Source organism: Mchenga conophoros, linkage group LG20 (assembly GCF_057382185.1).
Source record: "Mchenga conophoros isolate Kocher_MC1m ecotype Shallow Benthic linkage group LG20, M_conophoros_male_GT1.1, whole genome shotgun sequence".
In the NCBI taxonomy this organism is placed as follows: Eukaryota; Metazoa; Chordata; class Actinopteri; order Cichliformes; family Cichlidae; genus Mchenga; species Mchenga conophoros.
In genome coordinates, this window is record NC_140545.1 from 33,984,210 (window position 1) to 33,998,806 (window position 14,597).

Sequence of the window (14,597 nt, forward strand, 5' to 3'; positions counted from 1 at the left end):
GCACATGTCTGAACCATCTCAGCCTCAAGAACTTTGACTACAGATGCCACCACCTTACAGTCTCCTATCACTTTCAGACCGCACACTCTGCATAAGATATACTACACCTGGGTGCACCTTCTTCCTCTCTTATACCACTCATAGTCCTTAGATTTAGATCTCCTCCACCACCCTTTCTTCTCTCTCACTGCCTTCTAACATGACTTCCCCCTTTCCTCTTCCTTTGTTTTGGGCTAACAGTAGCACAGTTTTCCAATGAAAATGAATGCCTAATTCTAACCCTCCTAAACTTAACCTAATCGTAACCCTGACATTAAACCACTTTTTGAGCCTCAAAATGCATTTTATCCCCATAAATGACTGTTGGTCATCTACTAAAGGTTGGTCATCATGTCCTAACCAGTGAGAAACATTTGCTCAAAATAATTATTTTCTAAAAGCAGTTATCTTTTTAATATTAAAAACGTAGGTCACTAATTCAGTTTTCCATACTTGTGTTTATAGTGAGTGAATTATATTGATGGGGTGTGGTTCGGTCATGCAGGAGAACTTCAAGCCTTTGCACTAGTTTCTCCTCCCTGAAGCTTTTTCCAGCTGCAGGTTTGGTGCTGACAGCTTCAGGTTAAGCCACAGATCACTCAATCTTCACGAGAAATGTGGCGTCTGGGATGTGAATTAATCTGAGAGACTCCTCCAGGAACACGGTTACATGGTTAAAATGATGCGAGACACAGAGGGTAAATAGAAGAGGGAGAAAAAGCGACGGGGAAGGAAGAGAAGAGGTGAGAAAGATATGAAGGGAAGAAAGGAGTTAAAAAGAAGGAGAAGTGAAAGAGAGGGGGAGGATAAGAGGAAAGGAAGGAAGGAGGAAAGGAGAGAGGGCACAGGGGGAGAAGAGCGAGGGGACAAGGAGGAAAGTCAGAGAGAGAGGGAGGTAGAGATGGAGAGGGGAGGAATGGCAATCGGGGGGCGTGGTATTTGTCGTGACGTCACACAGAGCGGCAGCTTCTCCTTTTAAAGCCGCTGGTCCCTGACGGACTGACAGACTTTAAATACCGACTCCGCCGGGATCTCTGACAGCTCTGCGCAGCGGGACGCACTCTCCTCGGTCCGGACGCGCTCTTCCTCCTCGGATGGAGCTGCTGCTGCAATTCCTCCACAGTCTGCGTCGCCGCCGGGACTGAAGTCGTGAGCAGCTCCGGTTCTTTTTTCTTTTTTGATTATTTTTTAGGGGAATAATAGGACTGTTCTCGGTTCCGCCGTCCTCTCTGTCTTCCAGCAGGCCGCCGTCTCCTCCGTGACTCTCTGTTCCCATGCGATTCTTCAGACTCACATTCAAGTGTTTCGTGGATTGTTTTTGAGGTCGCTGTCCGATCGTCGGTGTAATTCCCTTTCTTTTATTTCTATTCTTATTTTATTTTTCAAATTAAACCCCTGTAATTCGAGAACCCCCCCCCCCCCATTTTTTTAAACAATAGACTTTCTGGATTTGTGACCTCCTTTTTTAAAAAAAAATTTAAATAAAATAAAAACATTATTAAATCATCTGAAAAAGAGTTGGCGTCATAAATAAAAGACCACAGTCTGGATCCTCGGCGGCACAGAGGAAGAATCACGTTTCTTCTGGTTGTGAGTGAGGAAGAGTGAGAGGGGCCGAGGATAAAGGTCCTGACCCGCTGTCTCTGAGTGACTGTTGGTCTGTAACTGGCAGCTGGCTGGTTTAGTGGGAGTCTGAGAGGAGGTGAACACGAGGTGTGGAAAACTGAGACTGTGAGACTAAAAGGAGAAGAATAACTCAGTCTTTAAAGAGACAAAACCTTCAAAATAACAGCACGCTGAGGGGGACTGGTGTTTTACTGGTTTATGTGGTACCTGACTGGTTGCTTGGACTTGAGTTTTGGGGACTTCTAAAAATACAAAAAGCCAAATTAAAGGGAAAACACCACCCAGCCTTTGCTGACTGGTATCTGAGTGCTTTTTGGACTGAGAAACTGACTTTAAGGATTATAATCTGCAGGAATTAAAACACTCTAAAGTGGGAATCACAGCTGATTATTCCTTCTGGTATCTAACTGGTGTCTGGGTTTAGGAGTGATTTAAAAAGACTGAAATCTGAAGAAAATAAAGGGATTCTAAGTGGGAACCATTGCTGACTATTCCTACTGGTCTGACTGCTAGCCTGAGTGGGAACTGTGGGGAAACACCTGAACAGAAATAAGAGATATTGCAGACAAAACCTGCAGGAATTAAAGGGGATACAGAGGCTGAATATTTGGAGCACTTCCTGACTGGTTCCCATTCTGTGAATGATGGAGAAGCAGGCTCTTCCAGCCTCCTCCTGCTCTCTGGTTCTCCTGGAGGAGACCAAAAAGAGCCCCATAACTCTCTCTAATGGGGGCGGTGGCAGTGGTTATGCCCCTGCGGCCGCTAATGGCAGCCTCGTCCCGCTGACAGTGGCGGGGACAGGCGTCGCTGGTGGAGTGGTGGGCACTGCTTGTGTTGGACAGGACAAAAAAGGTGGTGTGGTCAACGGAGCGGGGCCTGGTTACCAGGAGCGGGAAACCTGGACGCGACAGATGGACTTCATCATGTCCTGCGTGGGCTTTGCTGTAGGACTCGGAAACGTGTGGCGGTTCCCCTACCTGTGCTACAAGAACGGAGGAGGTGAGATGCACCACACACACACACCTGTACGGGGCATGTGCACATCCTCACTTTACCTAATGGTTTCTGCAAGATTGCTGTGAGACAACCAGTGAGACAGACACTTTTTTACTGGTATCCACAAGCACAGATTCTTAGATTTGTGCTTGTGGATACAAACTGTCCAGTTTTCGTGCTCTTGGATGTGAACGGGAATGCTTATTTTAATTTTATAAGCAGATCTTTTCCACAGCTTCACGTTTGTGTACATGGGTGTGAAGATTTTCCACTTTTAAAAGTTCACATTCGAAGGCTGGACACCACCAGACATTTTTTAGGGATTAAAACACACATGCTGCATGTTTGAAGCTGTACAAAGAAGATAAATAATAGCTTAAGAGAAAAATGAAAGCTTTAAAGTCTTTTCACTTTAGAAATGAGGTGGGCCAGCATTATCCCACTCCCCAAAATGACTCCTCCTCTGTGTTTGTGCTGATGTCAGAGAACATCCAGAATTTTATCCTCCTCACAGGTCAGTGTAGGTTTCAGTTCACCTTCAGGTGAGTCCAGGACAGAACAGGAAGTTCAGTCTAACTGTGGCGTGGCGCTGGAGCTGAAAAACATCAAAAATAAACTTTTCCTTTCCGAACTTTTCCTTATGTCAGTCAAACCAGCTGTTTGAATCTCAGATTATTTTACTGAATAATTAAATTTGTAGCTGATGGGGGAGGAGCTAAAATACCAGGGGGCGTGGTTTGCTGTAGAGAGGCTTGGACTCAGTTTCTCAGTGACATAATTGGCTGCATGTGTTTGGATGGTGGCAGCGACATGTGTGTTATTGATCAGAGTGACAGCAGCAGGTTCAGCCGATCAGCTTCCAGCACAGTAACGTGTGTGTGTGTGTGTGTGTGTGTGTGTGTGAAAAGAACCACAGCAGGCATAGAGGGAGATACTGTTACTGCACGTGATGCCTTTTACCATATATAATACAACTGTGTGTGAGTGTCTCGAGTTAACTGACTTTTATTGAGCCTGATGCTCCTGCACGCTGCTGCAGGGTACATTGTAAACGTGAGGCTGGGCATGGACGCCTGCGTGCACGTTGTCACCTTCTCTCCAGTTTGAAGAGACTCAGTGAAATGTAGGAAAGCAAGACTTATATTCAAAGGAACTTTATTTCAAAAGAAAGGAATTAGCATCACAGGAGAAATGATTCAAAAACATAGATAAACCCAGGAATCTCCAAGCCTCACATCCAGTGGTGGTTACAGTTACACATCTGCACTGGTATTTAAATACCAGGACTGTCTGTCGATAATCTTAAAAGAAATCTAGTTGCTTTGAGCTCAGGCGCTTTAAAATTCAGCAAATCCTCAAATTTTAGACGCATTAATCAATAATCTAAACGTATATCAATAAAGTCACAAAAACGTTTGTAAAGCTTCGTTTTCTGTTTTGTTTGATCATAGATTTATAAATTGATTACAATTGATTACTTTATTTTTAAGTCACTCCAAACTGAATTCTTTTGGGCTCGTTGGACACTTACAGATGTGGTTTTAGGCGTTTTTCTCCCAGTTTAATTAAAAACTATTTAATTCAAATGAAGGTTTTTTGGGAGTAGAGGAGGTGTCAGCAGGTGGATTCATCACCTCTGTTTGTTCTGTCAAAGCTGAACTTTAGCAGCAGAGAAAGAAAGGAGAAAAAAGTTGGATCCTTTCACCTGCAAAGGTCTCGTTCACACAGTCGACCAGTCTGAGCTGGACGGAGAGGAGGAGAGACGGGAAAGGTCTGAATGTTCGCAGAGAGGAGGAGGTCAGGCTTAAATCACAGAGAGCGAAGAGAAGAAGTTCAGCTCTCACATTGCAGACCGTCGTCATGTGACTCTGTAAAGGTCACCTGCTTCACATCTGAAACCAAAGTTAAAGGATCATTCTGGCGCTTTTTCAGCCTTGTCAGCAGCCTCAGTTATTGCCTTCGTCTTTGAGAGACGACTGTGTGTTAACAACTGTTTAATGGAAGCCACAGGGTTCAACAGAAGACTGTAAAAGCTGTGTAATGATTAAAAACACCAGGTAGAACATCTCAGAGCTGATTAGGTTAATTAGTAACATGATTGTTAATGAAAAAAAGCATTCCAGAGACACTCTAAGCAGGACCTGTTAGGTTTTTATTTCCAGCTCATTTTAACATTTTAACTGCTAGAGTAGCTTTGTGTGACTCACTGCTCAAAATCATCCTTCTTTGCCTTATACTGGTCCTTGTCACACTCCCTGGTTTAGCTCCTCTCCCTTTTAGGCTAACTTTCTTTCTTCTGACTTTTGCAATCAGGAAACGAGAGAAAATGGCAAACAATAGCTTAAAAAGGGAATGTGCGAGTCTAAGAAGACTGTCAAAAAGGCCACGAAACCAAATGTTGTTCAGCAAGTCAGCAGAGAAAGATAAATTACATTCATTTGTCCTAAGAAAACACAAAAAGCCAAACCTGTCACCTCCATAGATGGTTTATTTTGTAGGATGCATTAAAATTTCAGATGACGTCTCCACATTTAGTTTGTTTGACTCTGTGTGTAAACCTGGTGACTTTGTGCACCTTCAGCTGATTATTGTAACTTGCATGCAAATCACGGTGTAGCATTTCATATCAGAACACGAGGTAAACGCACTGCACACACGCTCCATCGCGTTTGGTCTGAACGCATCATTCCTGTGTTTAGTCGCTGACTCTGATTTAAGATGTGCAATCAGCACTTTATGCACACGTTGCACCTCTGAGACGTCCCCATCAGGCGGACATGTGATCAGTGTTGAAGCCGAATCTTGAAAACTGTAAAGACCTGATTTTCCTAAAGGTTGTTTTCTCCACAAGAAGGGAGGGGCCATGCAATCACTTCTGTCTGCTCGTTTGTTCGTTCACAGTCTAACATCCACAGTTTTCAAGATATCACGGTTAAATTTTCTATGAGCTATCAATAACAGCTCGAGCAGATTTAATTTGCGTGTAAATCTGGTCAAGGCCAACATAAAACTTTATATTACCCATAATGTTTTATGGATCATCTTCAAACTTCACAACAAGACCTCGGGAGGCGATTTTGCAAACATCCCACACTGCATGAACAGACAATAAAATGTCAAGTTTTTACAGTTTATAGAAGGATTTTAGCCAATTCTGCTTCAATCAAATAGGTAATAATAATAAAATAAAGTTTCATGGTTCACATGAATTAGGAAACAGCTTTAGTTTCTATTGGATCATCTCGACACTTTAAATCAATACATCAGCCATTGATCGGCATAAACGCTTTCTTTGATCGGATTATTTTGTTAATCCTTGTAATGTCCTCGGGATTCCCATACACTTGTTTGCCATACACCTGGGGTCATTTTTGACCCGAGGACACACAAGGGTATACACCATTATAAGACACAAAAAGATTAACGTGCTACACTAGATTTCCATTTTACCGATGCTGACATCGGCCCTCGCCATTCACGCTCTCTTAGTGCTCTTGTGTCGTTTCTGTAAACCGGACGGTCTTGTAATGTTATTGCATATTCACGATCAATCAGCCGAATCGCTCATTGTTGTAACTTGTCTATGGGAAAATGCGCACATGCAGTATTTTGTGTTAGTGCGTGACACTCCCTGCAAACATGTGCAGCTCTCCTTTTTTTGTTTAAAATATTTGTTGCTGTTTATTCCTCCTGTTAATCTTTAACAGTATCTGGTTAAATTATTCATTCAGCTTTACAGTCTGGTCTGTAGCTGTTTTATCAATTTTTCCGCTTTATTCTTTTAAAGCTGTTCTGAGGAAGAAGGTTAAATATTCATAACTGATCTCGTCTTGATTTGCTGTTGCGTAGACTAAGCTGTAGACTAAGGCCAGGTTTTTGTAGCTACAGTATCCGGACGACCCATAAACGTGTCACATGCAGACAAACGCAAAGTTCCTGTTTCAAAAAGAGGTCGGCTAAAAAGACACTCGCTGATGTGCAGAACCTGCAGAATCGCTCATCCAGGAAGCTAACACACACGTTATGAATTAAATATTCCCAAATATCTTTGTGAGATACGTGTTTGAGTTTTACATCAGACAGACAAAATTTTATAAAACAATTGTTCGGCCAGCCTTTGGTTTTTTTTAAAAACACTGCTTCAAGATCTTGTTGTTGAGGGTTGAGGTTAGCTAGAGTTAGGTCAGTTTAAGATGACTGAAGGTGAAATGAGGTGAATCTTGGATGTTAAGAGGCTTGGCAAAGCATTAAATAGAATTTCTAGTACAGATAACGGTCACATGAGAAACTTTTAGCAAAAATGAGAAAACTCCTCATCCGAACGACCTCAAATATGGTAGTGAGCTCACCCTCGTCCCCAGAGAGAAACCTGCCTAGTTTAAAGTGGATCAGATGAACGGTCATCGAGTTAGACAAAAAGGGACAAATGGCAGTTTCCTCCATTATCAGTAAGGGAAAGTTTCTATATGTTAAATAAAAATGTTTTACAGGCTACTTTCTACTTTTATCTGAGTAAATGTTGTGTTTTACATCCTTCCTTTCACTCCTTTGTGTCCTTCCCTCATTCCCTCTGTCCTCTATCCTTTTCTGTCCTTTCTGTCTTCGTTGTCCAATAAATCCAAGTCACTTAGATTTATTATCCTGCAGAGCGTGTTCATGCTGCAGTCACCCTACCAAGGACACACACACACACACACACACACACACACACACACACACACACACACACACACACACACACACACACACACACACACACACACACACACACACACACTATCATTCTCTGCTTCAGTGATTATAAAATGACCTGCAGCTCAGTTTCATCTTCACAGATCAGTTCTGTCCTTCAGATCGCTCGTCCGTCTGTGTGCGCCTCTTCTGTCTTTGAGAGGACCGGCTGTAGTTTAAAATATTCTCAGCGAGGACATTTTGTCCAAGCTGTTGTTTGTGAACGTTTGTGTGCATGAGAAGTGGATCATTTCAAGGTTCAGTTTGGTGATGAATATTATGAATTCCCTTTCTCTAATTCTTTCTGTAGAATTGAAAGGGTTAAGAAGAGGGTACCGGGATCCTTGAGGGCATTCTCCGAGTGCCTAAAGACTTACCAAAGGTCAGTGAAAATGTGCCAAGGGTCCTTGAAGGTGTTCCAGGGTACCATTGGGATCTTTCAAAGAATGACTTCTAGCTTCCACAGATCATTGAGGAGGATGCTGCGGATGTTATACGAGACATTTCAGTGTTTTAATTTTAGAAGGACATTGAGTTGAAGGCAGAAGACCTGGAAAGGTCAGTGAAAATGTTGCAGGAGTTCTTGATGGTTTTCTAAGGGTGCTGTTGATTTGAGACTCCATAAGTCCTAGAAATTCTCCCAGGGTTCAACCAAAGGCCTCCAATGGTGCTGCTGTGGTTTTTGGTGGTCCTGGGAGCATTTGCAAGGTTGGTTGAGATTATACTAGAACCTAAGAAAGATTTTTCTGGAACATTTAGGTTTTCCAAGGGTCCTGCAAAATGCAATTATTTGCTAATCATTTAAACTCTGTATATCTGATAAATAAACAACATATCAAATGCTGGAAAAGACCCTGGAATAATAAACAAACTGCATAATTAAGCTTGTTTGGAAACAGGGAGGTCAGCTGTTTATTTGACCATTCTCCAGTTACTGCAGTATTGATCTGCTCTGTAGTCAAGCAGTCTGATTGATCTGATCAGAAGTGATTGTTCCTGCTCTGCTTCATGTCTCCATGGGAACGTTTTTTTTGGTGAGGTGTCAGGGTCGGAAGTCAATGTTGGATACAGATCATGTGTGCGGGTGTGTTTCCCTGCCAAATGTGACATCATCATCCCTCTCACCACGTGGACCTGAGATTAACAGGAGTGGCCTGTAATCTTTTAATCCTGTTGACAGAGCTTGCTCCTCCTCTCCTCTCCTCTCCTCTCCTCTCCTCTCCTCTCCTGGATTCAGGAGACAGACACTATCTCTACTTTTAAGATTAGACTTCAAACTTTCCTTTTTGCTAAAGCATATAGTTAGGGCTGGACCAGGTGACCCTGAGTCCTCCCTTAGTTATGCTGCTATAGGTGTAGGCTGCTGGGGGATTCCCATGATGCACTGGGTGTTTCTTCTTCAGTCTCTGTGTGTTTATACATTTATACACCTCTCTGTATTTAATCAATAGTTATTATGAATAATCTCTGGCTCTCTTCCACAATGTGTCCTTTGTCTCACCCCCACGGCAGATGACCGCCCCTCCCTCGTTCTGCCGGAGGTTTCTTCCTGTTAAAAGGGAGTTCTTCCTTCCTACTGTCACTAAGTGCTTGCTCATAGGGTGTCATATGATTGTTGATGATTTCTCCGTGCTATTGTAGAGTCTTTACAACTAAGCTTGATTAAGCTTTATAAACAAAACTGTATTGAATAGAATAGTTAAAATGTTCATGTTCACTTTTGAAGTGGTTGCAGATGGAGGGACTTTTAGGATGATCTTCTTTGAAGTCCTGAAACGTGCAAGTCAGAGTTTCCTGAAAGAAGTAGTAATCCTGAACATCCTGAACATTTCTTCAGGATGTTCCAAAGGCTCAACGTGGTCTTGATGGTCCAGTACAGAAATTACTTCCATCAGTGATGAGGACTTTTTATAATTTTTTTTATGAAACTCATATAAACCTCGATTTAGACACAGAATTGTTTGGTGTTTGATTTCTACAATATTTTTCTTATTTTTTTTACGGCCTTCAGCTGTTCGTTGAGTCATGTTATGGATCTTTCTCTCTGCTCAGTTAATGTGGGCGAGTCTAATTTCAGCCGAGCTGAGGTTAGAATTTGGCAGCTAGTGTTTGTGTGATGTCACTGAGGCTCCTGGCAAGTAGACAGGAACCTGTTATCTCACTGTGTGTGTAGTTTTATGCAATCAAAGTGACTGATGAGTCAATTAGCTGGAGGTTTGTATGTTTGATATCAGCTATAGAGAATTTTGAGCTAATTAATGATACTTGGACCAGGTACTACAAGGATAAAATCTATATTCCTATTTTAATGAACTGTTTCCATGTGAGCATGTATATTATATACTTTCACTAAGTCATGTGCAATTATTTAATAGTAATCTATATCTTTCCCTCTTTTTGTATTAACTAGTTTAACCTCCAAACAAAATCTATAATAATAAGAAATGTCACAGTTGTGAAAGAGACCCAAAACATTTTTACCAGACGTGTTCAGGATGTTTCTATTGACAAACCAAACGTCGGCACTGATGTTTCACTGAAATGTTTCATGTATGTCAGAAATAAAAATATTTGATCAGTTGGTGTTTGCAGTTTGGAAAATCAGTTGAATTTAGGCTTATCTCTATTTGATTTTAGCCTGCTATAGTCACTCCCACTTCTCGTGTTACTGAGCCTTATTTAAGTAGCAAACATAATATCTGCACTCACACAATAATTGACCTTTTATCGGTGAGTTGGCAGATTGAATAACAGTTCATAAACCTGTAATGAGGCCGATTTGGATGATACTTAAGCTGCTTTCACACAGTTGCCCTTTCTCATACATGGCAGATAAGAGGAGATGGTCCACATCACTAATGGAAATGTTACAGTGAGCTGCTTGAGCAGACCAAGCTGAAGACGAGGCTGCCTCCTGGGCGCCTCCTGGGTGAGGTTTTCCGGGCATATCCCACCGAGAGGAGGCCCCCAGGCAGACCCAGGACACACCGGAGCGATTATATCTCTCGGCTGGCCTGGGAAACCCTGGACAAGCTGGATGGATGGAAGTTTAAATGTTTGTCTAAAAGGTCAACATAGCAGCAGACAACCACAGATTAAGAGTGTTGGAGTGTTTTTTCTCAGGTGTGTTAGTGAACAGTAGAGACACATAGACCTGCACAATTCATTCAGATACGAATTGGAAGTTATCAGGGCAATGACGAATCTCCTGCTCTGTCATTAGCCCTGTTATCAGTCTGTCAGTCCCTCAGCACGTCAGTGCTTAGCCCACTGACTTACCTCGGATTAACCAGCTTAGCTAGCTAACTGTAGCGCTGCAGCTTAGCGAGGTAACTGCAGCTGTGGCTCTATTTGTTTCTGACTTACTTTCAACTCTGAACTGACCACGTGTGGGACACGTTAGGTGACGCTACCACAGCACAGGGTGATATTATGCCCTTTTTCACGTTGGACCTTTTAACTGTCAGTCCTGTGGTTACTCATGTAATCATCCTGAAATCTTGGTAATTGATTGAACTGCAAACAACTGCACAAAAGCTAATATGTATTTTTTTAACACAACATGTGACTTTCATGCAACGAGCAATAAGCATTTATACAAATTTTACACATTTCTTTGATGTTTTCCCAACGACATAACATAATGTCTGCCTCTAACATTTTGGTAATGTGTTTCCATGTGTAGCTACAGTTTTGTGCATGTGTGTGTCTGCTGTGGGTTATCATCAGTTTGGCTAAATGTCAAGGTAAAATAAGATTCTAGAATTATATTCTAGATACAGAGAGGTCAAAGGCAAGATTGTACAATCTAATCAGTAGTCAAAAGCTGGACTCTTGAATCTTGTCATTAGCCAAAGATTAGACGACAGAATCTCATCAGTGGTAGAAGGCTGGACTGAAGAATCTCGTCAGTAGGACTCTTGAATCTTGTCAGATTGGTTAGTTTATGCACTGCTGGCGACTTCCACCATCTCTGATGCTATCAGTCTGAAAAATCGATTCTCACTGACCGGCGGTTCATTGTCAGCTAACTAAATGACCTGACAGACAAACTCGGCCCAGCTTACTTTGATCAGGATTTATCTGCGGCAGCTCTAACTCAATTTGAAAATCAGAATCTCCATAGAAGATGATTTAAAATCGAACTGTTGTTTTAGAATAACTTTACTTTCGCTAGCTGGATCTACTAAACCGACCGAGCTGCTCAATGCTGATAATTGTTCAAATAACACATTTAATTTTCTTCTAATGGTATTTTCTCAAAAAGCTTTTTCGCTTTGATCTGACTGCACATCTCCTGCAAACTGTATTCAGTCTTCCTTCAAAATAATTTTTTTTTAATGCGTAATCTGAGTTTTGGCCAATAGAGTACAAACAATCTGTAAAAATGTTTTGGAGCCGTCAAACGCCTGGAACTTTAAAATTGAAATGAAGCATCTTATTATCACATTGCTTAATGCAAAGTTAAGTTGGTGTGTTTCAGTGCAGCTGACTGTGATGAGGCTATAGTACTCTGTAATCCCATTAACACTGAGTTACTGATGAGCTAACAGCATTACACCACTTAGCTCTGACCGTGTGTGTGTGTGTGTGTGTGTGTGTGTGTGTGTGTGTGTGTGTGTGTGTGTGTGTGTGGGGGGGGGGGGGGGGGGGGGGAATTTTTAGCGAGCTGCTGGCATAGCCGACCCTCCCCCTTCCTCCATCCTCTCTCTCTCTGCAGTCATGACTCACTAGCAGCTTGTGTGTTTTCATGCTAAGTTAACCTTGGCTAACACAACAGAACAGTGTTTGACTATGAGCGGCAGCAGGCCTTCGCTAACCCACGTTGATTCACTCGGGCTTGCGTCATTCATCAGGTTGGCGTCATTCAACCTGTCGTGCGTCTCATACGTCATCAGCGGTGATGTGAGCTGCATGTGAAGCAGCCTCACTCTGAGAGCTGGTGGTGTGCACCTGTTTGTGTGTCATTGTGAGGACCAGTGGAGGTTTTAGATATTATGAGGACATTTGTGAAAAATGTGGACGGTTTTGGATAATGAAGATATTTGTCAGCACAGTGGACAGTTTTAGAAAGTGAGGGCATCTTTGGAAAAGGCCTTACATCAAAGGCCTTGTTGGATAGTGATAGATATTTTTTAATAGTGGGGATCAAGTTTAAGCTATTGTGAGCATTTTTTTTCCAATCATTGTGAGGACATTGGTGAAAATTGGACAAATCTTGTAGACATGTAGATTTAGATACTGCGAGGACATTTGTCAACATTGTGAACAGCTTTTAAAAGTACAGACATTTTTAGGGAATGATGGATACTGTGACTTTGTTTTCCGGAGGACATTTGTGTGGACATCTGTGGATATACAGTTTTAAATATGTAAGCTCAACATTTAGTTGAGCTGTTTGAGGGTTCAAACCTATTTTTAGGCTATAGATTAGAATACTAGCTATGCATGGTGTAAGCCAGGGTCCTCACAGTGATAGAATAACACATACAGTGGGGCAAAAAAGTATTTAGTCAGCCACCGATTGTGCAAGTTCCCCCACCTAAAATGATGACAGAGGTCAGTAATTTGCACCAGAGGTACACTTCAACTGTGAGAGACAGAATGTGAAAAAAAAAAATCCATGAATCCACATGGTAGGATTTGTAAAGAATTTATTCGTAAATCAGGGTGGAAAATAAGTATTTGGTCAATAACAAAAATACAACTCAATACTTTGTAACATAACCTTTGTTGGCAATAACAGAGGTCAAACGTTTACTATAGGTCTTTACCAGGTTTGCACACACAGTAGCTGGTATTTTGGCCCATTCCTCCATGCAGATCTTCTCGAGAGCAGTGATGTTTTGGGGCTGTCGCCGAGCAACACGGACTTTCAACTCCCGCCACAGATTTTCTATGGGGTTGAGGTCTGGAGACTGGCTAGGCCACTCCAGGACTTTCAAATGCTTCTTACGGAGCCACTCCTTTGTTGCCCGGGCGGTGTGTCATCCAGCCTCGTTTCATCTTCAAAGTTCTCACTGATGGAAGGAGGTTTTGGCTCAAAATCTCACGATACATGGCCCCATTCATTCTGTCCTTAACACGGATCAGTCGTCCTGTCCCCTTGGCAGAAAAACAGCCCCATAGCATGATGTTTCCACCCCCATGCTTCACAGTAGGTATGGTGTTCTTGGGATGCAACTCAGTATTCTCCTTCCTCCAAACACGACGAGTTGAGTTTATACCAAGAAGTTCTACTTTGGTTTCATCTGACCACATGACATTCTCCCAATCCTCTGCTGTATCATCCATGTGCTCTCTGGCAAACTTCAGACGGGTCTGGACATGCACTGGCTTCAGCAGCGGAACACGTCTGGCACTGCGGGATTTGATTCCCTGCCGTTGTAGTGTGTTACTGATGGTGACCTTTGTTACTTTGGTCCCAGCTCTCTGCAGGTCATTCACCAGGTCCCCCCGTGTGGTTCTGGGATCTTTGCTCACCGTTCTCATGATCATTTTGACCCCACGGGATGAGATCTTGCGTGGAGCCCCAGATCGAGGGAGATTATCAGTGGTCTTGTATGTCTTCCATTTTCTGATGATTGCTCCCACAGTTGATTTTTTTCACTCCAAGCTGCTTGCCTATTGTAGATTCACTCTTCCCAGTCTGGTGCAGGTCTACAATACTTTTCCTGGTGTCCTTCGAAAGCTCTTTGGTCTTGGCCATGGCGGAGTTTGGAGTCTGACTGTTTGAGGCTGTGGACAGGTGTCTTTTATACAGATGATGAGTTCAAACAGGTGCCATTCATACAGGTAACGAGTGGGGGACAGAAAAGCTTCTCACAGAAGACGTTACAGGTCTGTGAGAGCCAGAGATTTTCCTTGTTTGAGGTGACCAAATACTTATTTTCCACCCTAATTTACGAATAAATTCTTTACAAATACTACCATGTGAATTCATGGATTTTTTTTTTTCACATTCTGTCTCTCACAGTTGAAGTGTACCTCTGGTGCAAATTACTGACCTCTGTCATCATTTTAGGTGGGGGAACTTGCACAATCGGTGGCTGACTAAATACTTTTTTGCCCCACTGTATGTGTGTGTACGAAGCATACGGGCATTATTCTCTGAATGGACACAATGATTACAGCTTTTTAACGATCTAGAGCATTATTATTATTATTATTTAAAGATGACCTCAACTCAAATATTTGTTGTTTTA

General features: G+C 42.3%; 1 protein-coding gene across 1 annotated transcript in view; it reads left to right on the forward strand.

The window, feature by feature from the left end:
- The first annotated feature begins 1,017 nt into the window (after window positions 1-1,017).
- The window catches only part of slc6a8 (solute carrier family 6 member 8), a 48,794-nt gene continuing 35,214 nt past the window's right edge, over window positions 1,018-14,597 (forward strand). The window contains exon 1 of the mRNA XM_085260228.1: window positions 1,018-2,664. Coding sequence (XP_085116354.1) covers window positions 2,307-2,664 — 358 coding nt within the window. The 5' untranslated portion in view covers window positions 1,018-2,306. The remainder of the gene's footprint in view (window positions 2,665-14,597) is intronic.